At 52.6% G+C, this 19,286-nt stretch overlaps 7 protein-coding genes across 7 annotated transcripts; 5 read left to right on the forward strand and 2 right to left on the reverse strand.

The window, feature by feature from the left end:
- Positions 1-369: 369 nt before the first annotated feature.
- Positions 370-3,816, forward strand: BGZ61DRAFT_491625 (isoleucyl-tRNA synthetase,cytoplasmic; the record flags this gene model as incomplete). The annotated part of the gene is made up of 7 exons (XM_046250453.1): positions 370-801; positions 868-1,005; positions 1,079-1,663; positions 1,754-1,939; positions 1,972-2,641; positions 2,720-2,834; positions 2,865-3,816. The coding sequence occupies 7 exons, from the start codon at positions 370-372 to the stop codon at positions 3,814-3,816; spliced, it is 3,078 nt and encodes a 1,025-aa protein (XP_046107212.1).
- A 690-nt stretch (positions 3,817-4,506) lies between these two features.
- BGZ61DRAFT_568824 (JmjC domain, hydroxylase-domain-containing protein) lies at positions 4,507-6,648 on the reverse strand (the record flags this gene model as incomplete). The annotated part of the gene is made up of 1 exon (XM_046256011.1): positions 4,507-6,648. One exon carries the CDS (start codon positions 6,646-6,648, stop codon positions 4,744-4,746), a length of 1,905 nt encoding a protein of 634 aa, XP_046107213.1. The 3' UTR covers positions 4,507-4,743.
- Positions 6,649-8,774: 2,126 nt separating this feature from the next.
- On the forward strand, positions 8,775-9,576 carry BGZ61DRAFT_474848 (uncharacterized protein; the record flags this gene model as incomplete). Its single annotated transcript, XM_046248615.1, has 2 exons — positions 8,775-8,852; positions 8,902-9,576. The coding sequence occupies 2 exons, from the start codon at positions 8,775-8,777 to the stop codon at positions 9,574-9,576; spliced, it is 753 nt and encodes a 250-aa protein (XP_046107214.1).
- A 1,453-nt stretch (positions 9,577-11,029) lies between these two features.
- On the reverse strand, positions 11,030-12,710 carry BGZ61DRAFT_515340 (uncharacterized protein; the record flags this gene model as incomplete). Its single annotated transcript, XM_046252239.1, has 6 exons — positions 12,668-12,710; positions 12,399-12,560; positions 11,899-12,309; positions 11,741-11,849; positions 11,616-11,628; positions 11,030-11,564 (listed from the first exon to the last, which is right to left on the reverse strand). Exons 2-6 carry the CDS (start codon positions 12,438-12,440, stop codon positions 11,030-11,032), a joined length of 1,110 nt encoding a protein of 369 aa, XP_046107215.1. The 5' UTR covers positions 12,441-12,560; positions 12,668-12,710.
- A 323-nt stretch (positions 12,711-13,033) lies between these two features.
- BGZ61DRAFT_177973 (uncharacterized protein) lies at positions 13,034-15,164 on the forward strand. Its single transcript, XM_046237649.1, has 4 exons — positions 13,034-13,107; positions 13,198-13,907; positions 13,956-14,327; positions 14,388-15,164. Exons 1-4 carry the CDS (start codon positions 13,089-13,091, stop codon positions 14,991-14,993), a joined length of 1,707 nt encoding a protein of 568 aa, XP_046107216.1. The 5' UTR covers positions 13,034-13,088; the 3' UTR covers positions 14,994-15,164.
- Positions 15,165-15,767: 603 nt separating this feature from the next.
- BGZ61DRAFT_529434 (uncharacterized protein) lies at positions 15,768-16,267 on the forward strand (the record flags this gene model as incomplete). The annotated part of the gene is made up of 2 exons (XM_046253401.1): positions 15,768-15,999; positions 16,050-16,267. 2 exons carry the CDS (start codon positions 15,768-15,770, stop codon positions 16,265-16,267), a joined length of 450 nt encoding a protein of 149 aa, XP_046107217.1.
- Positions 16,268-17,383: 1,116 nt separating this feature from the next.
- BGZ61DRAFT_445955 (uncharacterized protein) lies at positions 17,384-18,245 on the forward strand. The gene has a single exon (XM_046245155.1). The coding sequence runs from the start codon at positions 17,438-17,440 to the stop codon at positions 18,041-18,043; it is 606 nt and encodes a 201-aa protein (XP_046107218.1). The 5' UTR covers positions 17,384-17,437; the 3' UTR covers positions 18,044-18,245.
- The last annotated feature ends 1,041 nt before the right edge of the window (positions 18,246-19,286 follow it).

Raw genomic sequence — 19,286 nt, forward strand, 5'->3', positions numbered from 1 at the left:
AATCGCAGCTACCAGACAGCAACAGTAACCCCCCATTTGTACGAAGAGGCACAAGCTGGAGCGGACGCAGGGGCATGGGCCTGCGGCGGCCAAGTCACGAAGCTCTGTACGGGACGATTCATGCTGCTATTGTGCTCGACTGGCCATAGTAGCGTGATGAGTTCAAAACCTCGTTCGGAGTACAATTGAGGCTGCAATACCGGGAACCACAAGTTGTAACCGCGTGGCGTCACGTGAATGGGGTATTCCACGTCCTGAGCAAGTGACTCACCCCTTGAACCTCAGTGCCTTCTACCACTCGTCTCTCCCACACATCAGAATCACCATCATCTTCGGCCCTGGAACCCACCTCTCCGGTGACCCTCAAACATGGTTGCCATCAATTTCTCCGAAGAAGAGGTGGAAGTGCTTAAGAGATGGCGCGAGATAGACGCCTTCCGTGTCCAGCTCGAGCTGACCAAGGACAAGCCGCCCTATGCCTTCTACGACGGACCGCCGTTCGCAACCGGCCTCCCCCATTACGGCCATATGCTCACCTCAACCATCAAGGACGTCATTCCCAGATACTGGGCCATGAAGGGGTACTTCGTCGAATGCCGCTTCGGCTGGGACACTCATGGCGTGCCAATTGATTATGAGATTGACAAGAGTCTTGGCATCAAGGGAAAGCAGGCGATTCTTGAGTATGGCATTGCCAACTACAACCGAGAATGCGAGGCCATTGTGATGCGATACGCGGCCGAGTGGAGAACCATGATTGAAAGACTTGGTCGCTGGGTCGATTTTGATAACGACTACAAGGTGAGCTGCAACTCCCACCCCCTCCTCTTGACAAGACTCTCGTTAGGCTGACTCCCTCGCCGAAAGACCATGGACAAGAACTTCATGGAGACGTGTTGGTGGGTCTTCAAGCAACTTCATGAGAAGGGCGCCGTATACCGTGGCTTCAAGGTCATGCCGTACTCGACCGCCCTCACCACTCCCCTCAGCAACAATGAAGCCCAGGTAAGACTTCGGCCTTTTCAATTCCTCCCTTCCCCTGTGTGACGAATATTGGCTGACATGGGCTACGTCGTAGGAAAATTACAAAATGGTGCAAGATCCGGCCATCGTTGTCACCTTTCCCCTCGTCGATGACCCAAAGACGTGTCTGCTTGCTTGGACAACGACTCCTTGGACGCTTCCCGCTCACACAAGTATCGCGGCGAACCCCGATTTTGAGTACGTCAAGATCTACGACGAGAAGGCAGACATGAACTACATCCTGCTAGAGTCGCTCATCGGAACTCTATACAAGAAGCCTGAGAAGGAAAAGTACACGATCGTTGCCCGCTACAAGGGCTCGGATATGCTGGGCTGGAAATACGAGCCCCCCTTCCGCTACTTCTACGACCAATTCAAGGACTACGGTTTCCGTGTCAACAACGACAGTTACGTGACAGCTACTAGTGGCGTGGGCTTGGTTCACCAGGCTCCAGCTTTCGGCGAAGAAGACTTTGCAGTTGCGACCAGGACAGGCATCATCACTATCGAGAGGCCACCCAACAATCCAGTTGATGACAAGGGATGTTTTACCTCCGAGGTAACAGATTTCGCTGGCCAGTATGTCAAGGATGCAGACAAGCGCATTGTCAAACATCTCCAGGAGCAAGGTCGGCTCGTTGTGATCTCGACAATCACCCACAGTTACCCCATGTGTCCCTGATCTGACACTCCACTCCTCTATCGCGCTGTTACATCTTGGTTCATCAAGGTCTCGCCCATCATCCCACAGATGCTAGAGCAGATCGAACAGACCTACTGGGTCCCTAGCGTCGTCCGAGAGAAACGGTTCGCCAACTGGATCGCCAATGCCCGAGATTGGGCCGTGTCCCGTAACCGGTATTGGGGCACTCCCCTGCCCTTGTGGGTGAGCGACGAGGATGAAGAGGTTGTCTGCGTCGGCAGTATCCAGGAACTGAAGGAGCTCAGCGGCTACAACGGCACACCACGGACCTACATCGACACAACATTGACCACATTACCATCCCCAGCAAACAAGGAAAGGGAATTCTTCGCCGTGTCGAGGAAGTCTTCGACTGCTGGTTCGAGTCGGGAAGTATGCCGTATAGTTCTCAACACTACCCATTCGAGAATAAGGAAGAATTCGAGAGACGCTTCCCCGCCGACTTCATTGGAGAAGGTCTCGATCAGACCCGTGGATGGTTCTATACTCTCCTTGTCCTGGGAATCTACCTCTTTGGGGTCTACCCGTTCAAGAAATGCGTCGTGAATGGTATGGTTCTGGCCGAAGATGGGAAGAAAATGTCGAAGCGCCTCAAGAACTATCCAGACCCTAGCATCGTCATCCAGCGGTACGGTTGCGATGCTATCCGCCTGTACCTCATCAACTCTCCCGTGGTGCGCGGGGAGCACTTGAACTTCAAGGAGTCCGGGGTCAAAGAAGTGGTGCAGAAGGTACTCCTACCACTCTGGAACAGCTATAGATTCTTCGAAGATCAGGTTCTCCTGTTGCGCAAAAAGGAGGGCATCGACTTCAAGTTCTCACAGGACAAGGCCGCTTCGTCCGAAAGTGTCCTGGATCATTGGATCATGGCCACCTGTCAGTCTTTCTTGAAGACAATCAACGAGGAGATGGCTGGTAAGTAGTTCCATGACTAAATGCAAGCTCAGGTCACATACTGACGAATCTTATCGGGCTATCGTCTCTACAATGTAGTCCCAAGACTGCTTGAGCTCATTGACTCCACAACCAACTGGTACATTCGTTTAAACCGCCAGCGGCTCAAGGGAGACCGGGGAACCGATGAGGCTGTCATCACGTTGAACACGTTGTTTGACGTGCTTTACACCATCGTGCGAAGTTTTGCTCCATTCATGCCGTTTTTGGCTGACAAGTTATGGCTGCACCTCCAAGAATACATGCCGCGGGAACTCCTTATCGGCGACGTCCGCTCCGTCCATTTCTTGCCCTTCCCCGAACCCCGCTCGGAGCTTTCAGATGAAGTCGTCGAGCGTCGTTTTGCTCGCATGCAAAAGGTTATCGAGCTCGGTCGAGTCTGTCGCGAAAAAGAGCCCGCCGTCAGTCTCAAGCAAGCTCTCAAGACTCTGACGGTACTGCATCCCGACCAGGAATACCTCGATGACGTTGCCTCACTTGCCGACTATATCAAGGATGAGCTGTCCATCGTCTCGCTCGTCCTCAGCTCGGATGAGTCTCGCTACGGCGTCCAGTATCGCTGCGCGGCGAACTGGGCTACCTTTGGCAAGAAGTTCCGCAAGGATGCCAAGAAGGTTGCCGAAGGACTAGCGGGATTGTCGAGTACCCAAGTCAAACAGCTGATGCACGACAATGCCGTCAAGATTGCTGGATTTGAGGTCCTGGCGGACGATGTCGTTATCAAGCGTGAAATTGCCTCTGATGTCGAAGGTTCTGGAGGAACCGAGATTGGCGCCCACGGCGACGTGCTCATCCTTCTCGACAAGACCATTTACCCAGAGCTGATAGGCCTCCGCCTCACTCGCGAGATTGCCAGTCGAGTTCAGAAGCTGAGGAAGAAGGCCGCATTGGTCCCTACCGACGAAGTCCTCATTGAATACACGGTCCTCAGTGATCCGGATGACGTCGGAATCGAGGACGCTCTTGCCACGCAAACCGGCATCATGGAAAGGATGGCGAGACTGCGGATGGAAAAACACAAAAGCACGTCTGAGAGAGCTGAAGATACTGCTGGCACAAAGGCCGGCGACGTCATAATCGAAGAAGTGCAAGAAGTTCAAGGTGCCTTGTTCTCCTTGAGACTTTCGATGGCTTGAACGTGTTGGCACGGTAGTATAGAAGTCGCCATAGCTTCGTAGGGCCGAATCAGTCAGAGAGGGTCAGGCAATAGGCGCCAGTTACGTGGTGGAATTCGTGATCAATTACGTCGCCTTCGATAAGATTGTAGGAAGCCACTCTGCCGCGCAAATAACTAGGTAGAGTTGGAATCCATTCACCTTCCATGCCGCGTCTTCCCTCAAAGAACGACACAGTGCTATCCGTGCCACCCCCATGCACAAGTCAATATAGACATGGTATCGAGGTGAGCAAATCCACTTATGGGCTCCCGCCACGAACCCGCAGGACAGCGCGGTTGCCGAGTCACAATAGTCTCAAACCATTTTGACTCAGCAGCTTTGGCTCTCGCACATTTTCGACAGAGAACGAGCGCGATCCATCTCGGGCAGAGACGCAAAATCAAGATCCTCCTGCTCCCAGACAAAGACATCAGTCGTCCCAAATCGTACAAGTTCCCCCAGTGACTTCCCGGCTAGGCAAATGCTAGAAACGTAGTCATCTTCTAGCAAGCCATGCAAGGCCGCAAGCTCATGTGCATCGAGGTTCGTATAATCCGCTGGTTTGATGCCAAAAGGGTTTCGTTTATCGAGGAAAATAAACGGCAAAAGCCCTTCGTAGGGACCGCAAACGGCTACCCATTCCCTCCCTCTGCGAACGGCCTGGTGTAGCTTTTCCCTCCGCTGCTTGCACTTCCCGGCGATCTTGTCGATAAGATCTGACGACACCCTTCGCTGCCATGTTTTGGATGCATCAACTTCTCGCGCCAGAGCGTACTAGCAAAGCCGCACACGTAAACTGTGAAGTTCTGACTTTGCCTCAGCATCAAATAAGCACTTTGCTTCTTGTTTGAGGGCCTCAAGTCGTACAATGCCCTTAGAGAAAGTCTGGTCAATGTGTCGAGCCCTCTACGCCTTGACAAATGAAGTGAACTGGAGCACCACTGGCAAGCTCCGGATCGCTGCCGCCAGTTTCAAGATTTTGGGCTTCGGGAGATCAGAAGCATCGTATGGCGGAATAGAACACATGGGATCTATGCCTTTGATGAGTTCCACGGTCTCATTGATCTCCGTGGTGAGTGCAGAGCTGGTGCGGGTGTTCCTCTGGGAATCAGTTGCTTTTCTCTTGTTTGTATGTCGTGGCAATCGTTCCACTGCACCCACAACTTGGACGGGGGAGTGTTTGGGATGCAGGGGATACAGGCCGCAATCCTTGCACACAAGGAGCTTTTCGGGCAAGGGCTCCTCCCCGGGGAGTAGGAAATTGATTGAGCGAGCAAAACAGCTCGAGAAATTGACGACAGCGTGATATTGGCGTGGCTTGGTAATGATCATATCGCCAGGTCCAGAGCAATGGATGTCAAAGTCGATCCCCTCCTCACGAAGCCTCGATGGAGCAATCAATATGTTGCAGTGGCGCACAAATTGGTCGCACTGGCCACAGGTCCAATTCCGCCTGATGAACTTCTCGAATTTGGCGGTATGATGCTTTGGGATCATGATCCAGACCTTCCACCCCACCTCAGTTCGATTGCAAGACCAGAATCCGGCGTCTTCGCAATGGAAAGGAGTAGCCGAGCGACTCCAGCCAGCGTGGTAATACTGTTCATTCGCGATGGTGAGGTCCTCAAATCGTGCGAGAACTTCTCCGGGATGGAGGGGGTTGTCGAAAGGAACAGACGCCACCCCACAACAGTAATGGACACGGTCCTTCTGCGGATGGCCGACAACGCCCTCAAGGAACTCCTCCACTTCGTCGTCCGTCGGCTTTTCGATGGCTTGGGAGAAATCTGGCCATTTGAACTCAGATTTGTCCGCTGAGATGTAGAGATTCGAGTAGCCGCTTCCATCTGGGCCAGCGACATAGTCTTGGCTCGTGCAATCAAGGTCGTTTTCCCTCATGGCCCGCTCCAGACGAGCCAAATCAAAAGGGGTCGTAGTTACTGAAATCTTGTTGGAGAAGTTGGGATGTCGGACGATTTTTGCGAGGGCGGGAACAAGCCTCTCCCCTGTATCGTCTGAAGTTAGACTGAATGCTGAGGAATGTGCCGTGCCTGCAGGTTCGACTTCTGGTGAAGGGGGTGGATTGATGCCGTCTTCGGTCTCTCCCTTCTGTGGTGCTTGAGGCTCTTCGTGCCCTACTCCGTCCTCCTCCTCTCCTTCCTCTTCTGGGTCTGCCTCTTTGGGGTCTGCTGATTCTGAGTCTTTGTCCTCAGATACAGTCGACATGTCGTGGGCCTCCTCTTCATGGTCTTCCTCCACAGAGCTTCCTTCTGGCGTATCCTTCGGCGTGCTCAAGAGCGACGCACTTTCGTCGTCTTCCTCGGGTGTGGTTGCAGGTGACATACTCAGATCGTCTTCGTCCCCATTGCTTTGCTCAGATCCGGCCGAAAGCGAGGTACGACTTTCGTCGCTACCCTCAGGCGTATGCACCCGCGACGTACGGCTTTCGACATGCTCGACAGGATTATCACGAAGCCGTGGGGTTGGAGTTGAACGAAGCTCGGACTGGATGCTCTGCACCTCGAGAGTGACCTGATCCAAGGCGTGTATGATCTGGGTCCATATTGGTGTTTCGGGATCGAGAGTTGATTGGTGGGTAGATTGGTGGTGTGTAGATTGGTGGTGTGTAGATTGGTGGTGGGTAGATCGGCCGGTAGATTGGCCGGGAGATCGACCGGAAGATGGCCCGGTAGATGGGTCAGTCGATTCCCTGGCTCTCGATATTTGACCAAAGACCAAGCGCCGTAGTGAGACGACTATTTTTTCGATGCCATCCACTCTTGACGCCAGGCTAGACTCTGGAGCGTCCATTTTGGCGTGACGTGAAATTGTGGGGTTAGAGCCAGGACTGTTGACGCTGTGGATGTGGTGTGGGAATGTTGTACCCGAGACTTAGCCGAAACTCCATGGTCCAAGTTCCGTCTCCGGTTTATTGTCAAAAGGGTCGAGGACGTCGACGAGATTTGAATGTTTTTGTAGAGTTATTCAAGCTGCTAAGCTCCTGGATTTGCTCATAGGCATCGTTGGCGAAAGCGTCGGTGGTTTGGGTAAGGAGTTTTGTGATGCGTGGGGGACTGGCTGGCGCGCTAACAGTAGGCTGAGGCTGAGTGGCACGTCGCACATCAATTACGAGTGATTGATTCAGCAGCAGACTCGACGCCTTCCGACGGAGTATTGGGGGCGGTCACTCTAGCAAAACGAGTGGCCGGAGGCATTTGGGCGAGCTCAGGACTGGGGAAAGAGGGCATGGTGGAACGAGAAGAAGACTGTCCTTGCTGGGCCTTGCTGTAGCATATCAATTACGATGTATGTGAAAGATGATTACACAGTACAGGTCTACAAATCTCTCCGGAAGTCGGTTTTCGAAAAGAAGTGAACATGCTCCCGGAGACCTTCTCTCTCTTGGTATGCCATGAAGTCTGTATCATTGGACTGCGGTGGAATCCCAACTCTGCTAATGTTTGCACGCTGGGGAGAGTACTAGAGTAGGATCCGAGTACGGCAGATGATTGCCAAGACAAGGTCAAGGGTCATGAGCCGTGTACCCCTCCACAGCCTTACTCTGCGTACATCGCAGGGCCGAACTCGGCAGTGGGGAAGACTTCCGCCTGCATGCTTGGCTCTTGGCCGGAGTCCTAGATGTGGGCTACGGCTCGGCGTGGAATGCGGCCGAAATGCCTCAATTTGCCTCTCGGGCCTTTGATTGTTGGCTGGGGATTCCAAGGTGCGTCCTGTCTCAGTCCAGCTTGCTTCAAGACGTAAGCACTATTATCTATCCAGCACCCGCCCGGTATCACGACCGGTGTGAGATATCCATTGACCCACCCGCATGCATATCCCTTGCGTCCTAAAGTGTTGAGGGATGCTCTCGGTTCATCTAGCTTCAAGACACCCGGGAAAACAAGCCGTGTGATGCTTGGCGTCCTACCTACGGGTGTGTGGGCCAACATCAAGGATACACCCAGTCGCCTCTGACAGTACACACCCAAGCAAATGTAGCAATGCGGCACGGTCGACGCTCTATGCTCTATCTACGCCCAGCTGTCGCACTGGCGCGGACTTGTTCAGTGAGCTTACACTGGTGAATGAGCCTCGTTCTTCGGTGGCTAATCGCTGTTATTTCAGAAAAGGTCACAGGAAACGGGAACTCGCAGCGTCGAGGCTGGCTCTGGCTCACCGATACTCCTTGGCGCCATAAGATGTGTCTGCCGCATGCAGGCGACGCAAAAGAAGCATGGTGTTATCACATCCCTCCTACTCTCCCTCCAATGTCTAAGACGGAGCCGAGTTCGCCTGAGGCAGGCTTGACTTTGGTAGTAAACGCGAGTATTGCCTAGTGTTAGCGAGAACCATTCCCTCGGTAAACTGGGTCCGACAATCAGCAAGCTTGCGAGGTCCAATCTGAGGTATCAAAAGCAACGACCACAGGAGGAGGAGCATAAGGAACGGGGAATAGCCCATCATTTCCGCTGCCTGGGTCACGCTTGTTGTTCTCTCCTTTTCGACACCACTGTCATCTTGCGATAGCTCATTTCCGCCCTCAATGTTGCGACTGCGACCCAAGGTCGCACAAGTCCTCAATTCCATTCGTTGGGGATGGTGTGGCTTCGAAACATTACAGTTGCTGTATGAAAGGCGCGGTCATGGGACAGTCAAACTACCTCCTTTCTGCCTCCACCTGCGCACTGCTGCGTCAAGAAGAACCAGATACAAAAATGTGTGTAGTACATCTCCCTCGATACCATTCATTAATCTAGATTTAGCTATGTTCCGCTCCAATATGCCCAAACGTGGCGTGTCCCTCTGGATATCTCGGCACCCTTGATGCATTGACAGTCCATCTGGAAACCAACGAACAATGCCTTTGGTCATACAATATCTCGTATGCAATTTTAGTATCACTAGCAGCATGCTCTCGGACAGTCAGTGTTTATGACATGCGTCAACTCATTGCCGGGTTCTTCGCCATGGACAGCCAGTTTCATCGACCCGATCATGCCACGCGGCACGAGCTGGTATGATATCGAGATGAAGAGTAAACTAGGCTTATCTGATATGTTTTAGTTTAAGCCGACATACCCGGGGTGGTCTCTGGATCCGTCGCTATGTGAATGGGTACAATCGGGTACTGTGTGGCCGCCGCTTGTTTGCCATCCCGAGTCAGCCAACCATTTACAGATCCATCCACTTTCGTTTTTAGCCTTTCGACGGAGCTTAAAACGTCCTGAAGATATCCAGGTTATCGAAAATGATTTGTGGAGACGCCTCGTCTACTCGCAAAAGCCCTCCTTGAGATGGGCAGAGCCAATCACATATCAAAACAAGCCTGGGGGTCCACTCAGTCTTAGAGACCAGAACCGGCAGCTGAAGGAGATGAGAATGGGTCTGCGGACCGAGCGGAATATGTTAGGTGAGGGGAGGCAGCCGAGGAAGAGGGAAGGGGTTCAGCAAACCGGTGGGAATGCATCGTGTGTGGCGAAGCAGCCGAAGAAAGCAAGTGTTCAGCGAACCGATGGGAATGCATCGAGTATGGTGAAGCAGCCGAAGAAGAAGGGAAGGGTTCAGCGAACCGGAGGGATTGCATCAGCTGAGGCGAAGGATCGTTCGCCTCCCAACGGGGCTGAGGGTAGGAACATGTTCACTGGGGCCGTTGGAATCGCGGATGGAGATCAACGTCAAAGGGTTCCTTTTGACCCAGTCAGGGACACAATTGCTCTAAACGCAACCCTCTTTCGGTAATGTACTGTGGCAGGCGGTCAGGGACTCTCGGGTTAGACGGTCGCGAAGGAGGGAGGTCTTGGGGGTTAAAAGGGGAGACCAGAACGGACACCAAGGGAGGATCATGGAATTTCCTTTCGACAGAGATTCTTCCTAGAAGTCTCGGGACCTCTCGGTCTCGAGACTATAAGGAAGTCTATTCACTTGCTGTTTTTATTTTGAGAGATTTGTTCGAGTCTATTTGCCAACGTCACGATCCTTGTGCCATCTTCGTTTTCTACCTCCCTCCGATATCAGGCTGCCGCAGGTCCCATTGAAGCCTTGTCAGCGGAAGTTCCTGCGATTGACCTGATATTCTATCTCATTAGATGCTTCCTTATCAGGAGACATAAGCCTCAGATCTTTCCGACCGTATACGCGGAGTCTGGTGCAGCTTCAGGCTGACCATCCAAGACGCCTGTGCGACGACCTTCTGTCCGACGACCTTCTGTGCATCTCCCTTAACATGGTTGCGTACTCTCATGTCAGTTCTTGCCCGTCGCTTTTATCTTCTCGCTTCGACCATCGATCCCAGGTATCATATGATAAGGCTGCCCGTGTCTGAAAATGCCCATCAAGCTCGAGGATGTGGAAGCATTCGCGATGGAAGAGAACAAGATAAGAATACTTAGAATATTCATCAAGCAGAGCATCAAACAGAACCCAGGCCCAAGAAAATGGACCTCCTAAAGCGGTAATTATGCTTGAGCTTGTGAGATGGCTCAGACACTACTGGAACTAATGTAGCGCCCTCGGCTTCCAGCAGCTATTTCCAGTTGTCACAGCATCCGACGCCCGGTAGCCCCCTACCCGTCACGGGGGGACTGCCGTGCCGGACGGCATGGGTTGATGAGGTGAGGGAGAATCTTGGTCGGCTGGCTGAATAGCGCGGTCCCGCGTCTGCAGAGGCCGTCTCTCTTGCAAGGGAAATTGAAGTCGCCGTGAATGCTCTCTCTGGCTCTTCTCCCCGGAACAGCTGTACCTGGTCCCTTCGAGTCCAATACGCCGTATCAGACGCATAGCCAGTCTATTTGCGATTAAAACGACAAAAAAGCGAAATGGAAAGCGTACTCGGACGAAATCGCGGTGGCGCTCTCGTTGTGGCTCTTTCTGTCAATGAACAGGATCATAACCCACCTACTCCCAACAGGGTCCGCTGTGTTCTGGAAGAAACCATTGGGTCGGGCTTAGAACAAATGTCAAGAGACATGTGGAGATGCTCAAAATAATTACATCGTCCAATTTTGCTCCAATGTACAGTTGATGGTGCTTTCTTCGGTTGCATCCCTCCTCAACTCCTCTACTGAAGCGGCGGGAAATGAGTCAACTCTACCAAAGTTGACTTTGGTATGTAGGACTGGGAATCAACAAGTCAGATATCGCTATAAACCATTCTCTATTTGGGTATCTCTTATATGCTCATGCCACGATCTTATCAAATTTCCAGAATGTCCGCCTTGAAAGCAGGCCAGTATGTCTCCTCAACCCATCGTTGTAAACACTGCAAGGAGATGGTGAGCTTGTAAATGCCAAACTTGGTCTTCGTATCACCGATGCCGACAGAGTGGTAGAGCCTAGCCTTGTTATTCTTGAAGATAGTGGCAATAAAAAGCCAGCTATGTCCCTGAATGATGATGCCGGGCAGAAATTCGATGTGGCGCACCGGGTGTTGACTCCCTCCCCAGACCAGACTCCGCCACTGCGCAGAGTGCCAGGTGCCCATCTGGAGGATGGCATTGTCCCAGTTTTCGGCATGCCGTTTCGTCTCAATGGAGATGGCGATCGGGTCCTTGTCAAAGTTGCCCCATTCGGTGTGGTTAATGGCCAGTCCGGGTCGCCCGAGGCGGCAGAGGTCCTCGATGGCCTCGTAGGCCGGCCTGTCTTCTTCTAGGCGGATGATGACGCAGAAGTCGACGTTTTTGGAAGGGGCATTCCTGGGCTTGAATTCACGTAGGATCTGGGCCGAAGTACTGTTGTTTTATGAGAAGTGGGATCCAAGTTGGAAGGGGCCGGAAACATACCAGTATCGATAATCTACCAAGCGTGATCGCTTTTGCCGAAAGACCCACGAGAGCAGAGGTGCATGTACATCCAGGTTCCAGGACGATTCGCCTTCTCCCTCATCGAGGCATATGGCGGCACACACGAGTCGCAATCTCTTGGGCGAGATCGAGAGAAGGATATCGCCATTGCGGTAAGCCATGCGCATCATCTGCATCAAAATATGCCCCATCTGGGATATTGACGCCGATCAACTAGACCAGTGTCAGCCTCTCACCGTATCACTCCGTGGAAGTCCCTTACCATCTCTCGCATCTCGGTAGGGATGATCTTGGATCCATCACCAATCTTTGTGAGTTGTTGACATAGAGCTCGAAGAGACTCGGGTTGCAGGTCGCAATCTAGCTCGAAACTGACTGGCTTAAAGCCTGTTTGTTGCAGCCCAGCGTTGCGGCGCTGCCTCTTGGCGGATGGCTGGTGAGATACGGACGAATGGTTCGACGTGGGCGATTGCGACAGGCCTGATGAAGCTCGAGACGGGGAGTCCGCACGCAAAGAGAGGGAGCCAAGGTCTTGGTTTGTTCCCCTGCGAATGCGGCTGGGTCGCGGCGGTTCTGGAGGATCACTGCTGATCAGGTGCAGAGACTCCAGCCTCTTCTCGTTTGTGGCATCATGCTCCTCCTCTCGCCGGGGTCGCTTGCTCGACGATGTCATCTGATGTAGGAGTCGCTCATCGACGGCCGACAAATGCGCTTCTAAGTTCGCCGGCGTCGGTAGTGGGAGTCGGGAGGTGTCAAGCTCACGGCTGAGCTTGACAAGCGAAGCGCGTCAATGGATGCTGCCATCTTGTCGACCGAGGTCCCGGTCGCGGTCGATGACGGCGAAAGACAATTCGAGGGAGTCAAGCCACGCAAAGACGGCACTTTGGCGCATTTTTTCGAGTTTCCGTGGATTGCGGACCAGATACGGAACGTAGATTGAAATCTGGGGGATCGACGATGTGGGGATAAGCAGGCACTGGCGGAGCACGACAAATGCGACGCGCTTCTTATCTTATCTTATCTAGGGTAGGTAAGTGCCGCGCGCATATGATTGGCCCTATCGGTTACTCATCCTCGCCCGCCTTTCTGATTTCGGAATCGCGCTGTTTCTAAAATTATCCCTTGGTCTCCGGAGTGAGGGCAAGCTCAAAGCCAGTTACACCAAGCTTGCCAGCTGCCAGACTGTAAGGCAGACTCCCGTTGACAACGTTGACCAGGCGATATGTTACCTAACTAATACTGCGTTTTAATACCAAGTTAGGTGTATTCTTCGGGTAATTCTCCAGTCGTCTACTAGCGCAAGTGGAACATAAGTTAATCCGGCGCTTGGGCGCAAGTTGTTGCATGAACCAACATCATCTCGCCACGAGGGGAAGCCGGTCGCCATGAAGACCTAATGGCAATCCTCGATGATATTAACGCCCATGTTGGCCTCCGACTGCACTGCGGTGCATGTGGCAACCTATTGAAAGTTGGTGAGCGACTTGTAGTGCGCAAGTCCATAATTGAATCGCTCCCTTTCACTGAAGTCCGATCCTGATTGCAAGTTCCACCTGGGTAGTACTCGGTAATAACGACTCCACCGCCTATTCGCACCGCAAAGGTCCCTACCATTTCCCTGAATATGGCCCTAATATTCGAGACGAGAACGGCGTCTGCCTGTGCCGAAAACCCGGTTGCAGACGCTGTGTCATCTCGCCCGAGGCATCTACTATACACCTAGATTGCTTCGACGTGGTGGCGCAACAATGCAAGCTGGACGATTATTTGGACCACCTCTGGATTGCGACTGCCTGGCGGACTCCGTGGCGTCAAGCACCCAATCTTCGCCTTGAGGAGCCAGCCATCACGCCAGATATGTCAAGAGCTGATGACCTTGGCATCCCGAGAATGAGGGTCCTTCCCCCAGAAATACTTGGTATGGTGTACTACAATTCGGCCACCAGCTTGTTTTGGCGGTACAGCGGAGCTCTTGACCTTGCTCGACGACTATCCACTGCTTCCACTGCTTCCACTGCTTCCACTGCTTGTTCGAATGAGCTCCTCTCAGTTCCCTTGAGTACTGTCTCAGCGTGGAAACGTAGTGGCCCACCGGCATTCTCAAAGATAGCCCGCCAACTGCCAATTTTCCGTTTGACAATTGACTCGCATGGAATCAGAGAGATCGAACGACTACCTGAGAGACCACGGGTCCAAAGAACCCGAACTGACAGTCTCGCGTTCGTCTTACTGGAACAGTGCTACCTCCAGGGCGTCACGGCACACTTTAAGGTAATTATGCCCTCGGACAGCCAAAAACTTATGCTAATGCCTCTTCAGTTTGGATCTTTACGTTTGGAGTTGCCTGAAACCTATCACGGCCTTCAGATTTGGGATACACCAACACCCCCTACGATAGAGCAATGCACTTTTTACCCAGCAGATATTACCAGCTCTACTTATTTCCGAACGATCGAGTTGCGTAAAACGACCGGAATTACCCTCCTTTACTGTCTCGGGGACGTCTATGCCATCCATGCTCATACAAAGGCAGCCCCATGCGCCGAGGTGACATATCGCTGCCTTTCCAGTCGACGTCAGCGATCAATCACTTGGGTATATATGCCAATTCCACAGAATGATTCTATTGTTGCATTTGGAACACAAATGGCACTGTCCGGCAGTAATTTCGAAGTGAGCACCTGCCTACTTGTAAGTTTGGCCTTGGACAGCAAGATGTTTTTCGAAGGCACCAGGGTCTAATTGGTCCAGTTCCGCTTGAGACTCGCTAGCGATGTCGCGGTTGGCCTCAAGTCTTTGAAGGGTACTAGAGACTTGCTCCTGAGCAAATCGCCATCCTTGAGACTTATATACAACACGCGCGAATTAGAACCCGTTTCTGCAATCGGCGCGTGCGTCGAGGAGGAGGATGAACCCGGACCAATAGGCCGGTTTTGTCACCCGATTGTTGACAATACCTCGCTTCGAGATGCGTATTTCTCCCTTGCCCCCTTGGAGAAAGTCAGCCGCATTCGCATTTTTAATAATAAACAAACCGGATTCTGCATGGGGATTTTGTTGGATTATGAGAACGGGGCGCAGAGGTCACTTGGGCAGTGTCGAATAGATATCGATCCCATCGAACATTGCTCCAAGCCAGTACGCTTATGCTTCCTACGTAGGACGTATTTTCAGCCCAGGACGATATTACAGCTGCAAGCCACCATGGTCGAGAGTACGAACACCTGCAACCACAGTCACGACGAAGAGGGCTGGTCATGTTTTGCGATGCAGGGCGACCTAGAGTTCTGGTTCTCCAGCGAAGAAACTATGCTGACAGCAATTGTTGAGAGGGTTCCGTGCCACCTCCGCTCTTAGGCCCTCTGTTAGCCATGCATGTCCACGATAACAGGACCAGCTCAAGGTACGAGAAGCCGGAAAATGGAGCTGCCTGGGCCAGAATGTCAGAAACGGGGATTCTCCAAGTAGGTAGACACGAAGTGGCGCTGACCAGTTTCCGATTCCGGGCAATCAACCACTGTCCGGGTAATGCACGTACCTTAATCCTCCCTGTGGCAGCGCGGGGGGGACGAGAGGTACCGAAATCAGACTGGTCCGTCGTGTCCAGGTCCATTCTTCGAAACATGTAAACAATGGTCCCGCCGATGGACTGACTACAATGAGCTTTGTAGAGGGGTTCGATGTTCGTGGGCGGTAGGACTACGCGACGGCCACTCCGCGATGTCCGTTAAGAGCGTGCTGGAAATTTCGGGGTGAAAGAAGAGCGGGTGGAAAGTGCTGCTTGCAGCCTTGTTCGAGGAAGAAACAACTTGGCGAGAGAAAGCCGTGATGTGGTTTGGTGTTTGTATGTTTTGATCTTACGCAGACGGCCGTGGGGCGCGAGGCGCCTCAGCCTGAGCATAGCTCTAATCCCCCAAGCTTTGACCACTGTAGTCCACTATAACCCACCATTGTATAGCGGGCTCCAGCAGCGGCACCCCCGGGTTGTAGCGCTCCTGAACAGTGCCTAAGTTAACAGGCGCCCCCAACTTGGAAACGATGGTGGTAGGAAGACGGTTCACGAGTAAGTTGCCGTGTCAGCGAGGCTGATGATGTGACTGCCCCAGACGTTTCCATCTTTATGTCTTGATTATGGCTGCTTCTTCGCGGCAAATGGATTCTGGGGCGCCTCTGACCAGGCGGTTTGTGGCCTTTGGCTGCATCTTCGAGGAAGATTTCCCCGCCAACCTTGTGGCTTGCCAGGCTTGGAGTGGCTGTCTTTCCATCCGCGTGGCGAACCTGAAGACATGGAGAGGAGTGGTGGGCACCGTAAACTCAGACGTGACAGATCTCACATGCTTCACCTCGGTGCAAGAAACAGACGGTACCTATACAATACAGACTGTGAGCTTCACTGCTGATACCCGGCTACAGCAGAGGCGCGTCCGCCATTTATCCTCCAGCCATCCTTCGAGAACAACATCTCTGCTTTTGCTTCACCCCGTGAGCAAATCGAGTTCGCCCTCAGCTTCCAGGTTGGCGAGAGCGCTCGGAACGTTGGTTTCGATATCATCCATTCATCCAACCACTCGCAATACACCCGAGTATACTTTCACCCTCCATCAGAGTCTCGTCGTCTAGGCCGTTCCTGATCTACAAGCGCCGCCAACGTCAACGTTAGCACCAAGGCGGCCCCACACACGCTGTTCTCGTTTCGGGACGGTGACAAGACAAGGTACGAGGATTTGGACGTTCATGTATTTTTTGACGTGATCGTCTTGGTGGTGTTTGCTAACGACCGCGTGGCGATGACGACAAGGTGCATCCGGAAGAGAGTAGCGTTTACGGGATACAACTCTAGGTCGGCGACGAGGGACGAAGTCTTTGTGGAGATCCGAAAGGTGTTGAGGGTATGGCCACCTTGCGATCGTGTGGCATTTTGGAGCTTCAGAGTATAGAATGTTATGAGGAGTGAGTTGGAAATGGTTGAATGCTCTGTTTTACACAATGTTATATTTTAAGTTGAGTTAATATGTTAAGAGTGTACGGTATTAAATTAATCATTGTTTAATTGACGACTGCTTCATTTCCGTCTCCGATACTTAATTTATGGCACCACAATCTTTGACGGCTTTCCGCTCCATCGAGAGCGAGTTGTTGTCGGCACAGGGACACGACATGCCCACCATTCGCTGATCTGGTCTTGCGCCTAACAGACCGGCAAAGTTTGGCTAGTGAGGCAATTACGAGAGATCTCAGTTGCAACAACCCCTCTCGTATGCCTCGGGTAAAGTCTCTATGGGGAAGAGGGGAATTTTGCATTCCTTACCCCCAAGTTGACCGAACCAGAGCTGGCTGTGTCGATTGACTGCCATGCCCTTCCCATAACAGAAAGGTAGCGCAGCCGCATGGAGTTCGACAGCGTGGGCGTGACAAAGAGAGCATGGAAACATGGCTGGTTTAGTGAAAAGGATAGTTGTTGTCAGGAAGTGTGTGTGGGTATCTGATTGAGGCTTTGAGGCAGCGATTGGTCTGCCATGAAGACGCACCAAAAGCTCAAAAGCCATCGTGTCATTTCGACATCATTAACTTGAGTCTGGATTCCGGAGAGGCCGAGCGGCTTGAACTGTAAGTGGTGTCAAGTCTAATACTAGAGGGCAATCACAAGCCAGATGGATGGTGTTGAGGGGTTGTTTTGTCCCCATTTTGTTATTTAAACGTTCCATACCCGCAGATCCGGGAAGCTAGGTCCTTGACTATTTTGATCATCACATCCGTTTTCTCCTCGTCCCCAGTACTCTTTCTAAACCGCAACCATCACAATGTTTGGGCGTCGACGCAGACCCATTCTCGGCGCCGCCGTGGTCGTCGGCGCATCCAGGGCAGCCGCCAAACACGAAGTACGGAAGCAGGCAGATATGGAATCTCAGCGCGAGATGGAGATGGAGCGAGAATTCGAGGCACGGAGGATCCGAGAGGAAGAACAAGAACTACGAACGCAGCGGGCCGTCGATGAAGCCATGAAGAAGGCCGCCGTCGAGAACCAAGCTTATCAGCAGAGCGCCGCTCCAGCTGTGTTACCACCCCCCCAGCAGTTTTACAATAACCAAACACCGATACCAATGCAGGAAGCAGGCTACTTGGTAACTTCACCCGGACAGCCCTACACGATGGCTAGGGAAGCTGGGCCCAGCATTCAGCCGAATCAGACCATGCGGGCTCCGTCGCCACAGCTTCCTGCATACTCGACAGAGTCTCCATTACTGGATGTGAGGCCTAAAAGCGCCCACGGTATGAGTTCTGCAGGGGCCGCTGCAGGGTCGAATATTCGATATTGCACCCAATGTGGCTCTGCTTGCCAACTCGGGGACAGATTCTGCTGTCAATGCGGTGCGAAGCAAGTTCACCAAGGGCAGAGGACGGAGTGATTGGATAATATTGCCTGGTTATCGTTGCACAATTTTGAATGTATCTTTCCTGTCAGCAAGGTCATTTAAGTTGTGAGTTGGGGTGGATTTCCTGTCAACGACGAAGTTGTCCCTCATTCGATTCAGGGATCACTACTCTCCAGCGCTAGGTTAGGCAGCCGTGAGCGATAGGCAGCAAAGAAAATATATATTTTAATAATGATTGGTTTCAGTCTTTATTATCACTCCTTGTTCCACTCGGGAGACAGTTTCAGTTGACACGACGCTTCGATGGACAAGCTTCCCGTCGCCTTCATTTCACCCACCGTCTCTTGCCCCTTGGAAGACGAGGAAAGAGAGCGCAAGCCTTGGTTGAAGCCACCGTCCGTCGCCCACTATACATCCATCTCCCGTGTATGGCAAGATGCCATCGAGATCAACACCTTCTCCTCCGTCAAGGTGCGAAGCGACGACTTCTCTCGCTGTGAGGCGGACGTCCGGCTACGCTAGCGGTGACTCCCGGGTAGGAGACCCTTCAACCGCGACGACCTATGGGATTGTGCTCCACGGCGAGGCGGAGTGGGTAGCGATGCGTAGCGAAGTGGATTCGAGAGGTTGAGCGTGTGACGTCAAGGCATTGGAGGGCTGAGATCAGAGGCAGAGTCAAGCGGGAGCCTCCGGAGGAAGTTCTCGAGCTTTGGCGCCAATTCGTGGGGCCCTTTTACTGAACAGACCCAGCCCAAACCCACTCACATATTGAGAGTAAAAAGTCGATAGAAATAACAAGACGGTCAACTTAGGATTCAATAGTAAGATACGGATGTAGACCTGAAGAGTTAAGGCGCAATTGCCTACTGGACTATGGGTTATGGACATCAGCTAAAAAGGCCGGGCAGTTCCACGGAGTACTGGAACCCTCGGTGCGGATCATGGAATGCATCGCCGGGCTCGCTGATATCATGAACTAAGACCGAATCACGAATGCAGCGATTCATCGCCGCTTGGTTCGATTCCTCTGCTTCGCTCAAAACATACATCGCTCTCTCTTTCCCTTAGAGCCACATCCTCCTGATCAGGTGGACCAGTCGCACGCCGACGAGAGCTTGACGCAGACGAACCGTCGGTTGTGGGAATGTCGTCGGTAAATACCAACAGGGGCTCCTCAGCATCTTGATCTTTATCTTGCGTGGACGCGAGGGCTTCGTCGGGTCGCCGGGGCCGTGTTTTGACTGTTGTTGCTTGCCTATGTCGCTGCTACCTTGCG

This window comes from Ilyonectria robusta, assembly GCF_021365365.1.
Source record: "Ilyonectria robusta strain PMI_751 chromosome Unknown BGZ61scaffold_5, whole genome shotgun sequence".
Lineage (NCBI taxonomy): Eukaryota > Fungi > Ascomycota > Sordariomycetes > Hypocreales > Nectriaceae > Ilyonectria > Ilyonectria robusta.

Bases quoted from the DNA above. Each gene is read 5' to 3' on its own strand.
- BGZ61DRAFT_177973 (XM_046237649.1), top strand. The intron at 13,908-13,955 runs GTAATTATGCCC...ATGCCTCTTCAG, and splicing joins GCGTCACGGCACACTTTAAG to TTTGGATCTTTACGTTTGGA. The intron at 14,328-14,387 runs GTAAGTTTGGCC...TAATTGGTCCAG, and splicing joins AAGTGAGCACCTGCCTACTT to TTCCGCTTGAGACTCGCTAG.
- BGZ61DRAFT_445955 (XM_046245155.1), top strand. From the start codon at position 17,438: ATGTTTGGGCGTCGACGCAGACCCATTCTCGGCGCCGCCGTGGTCGTC.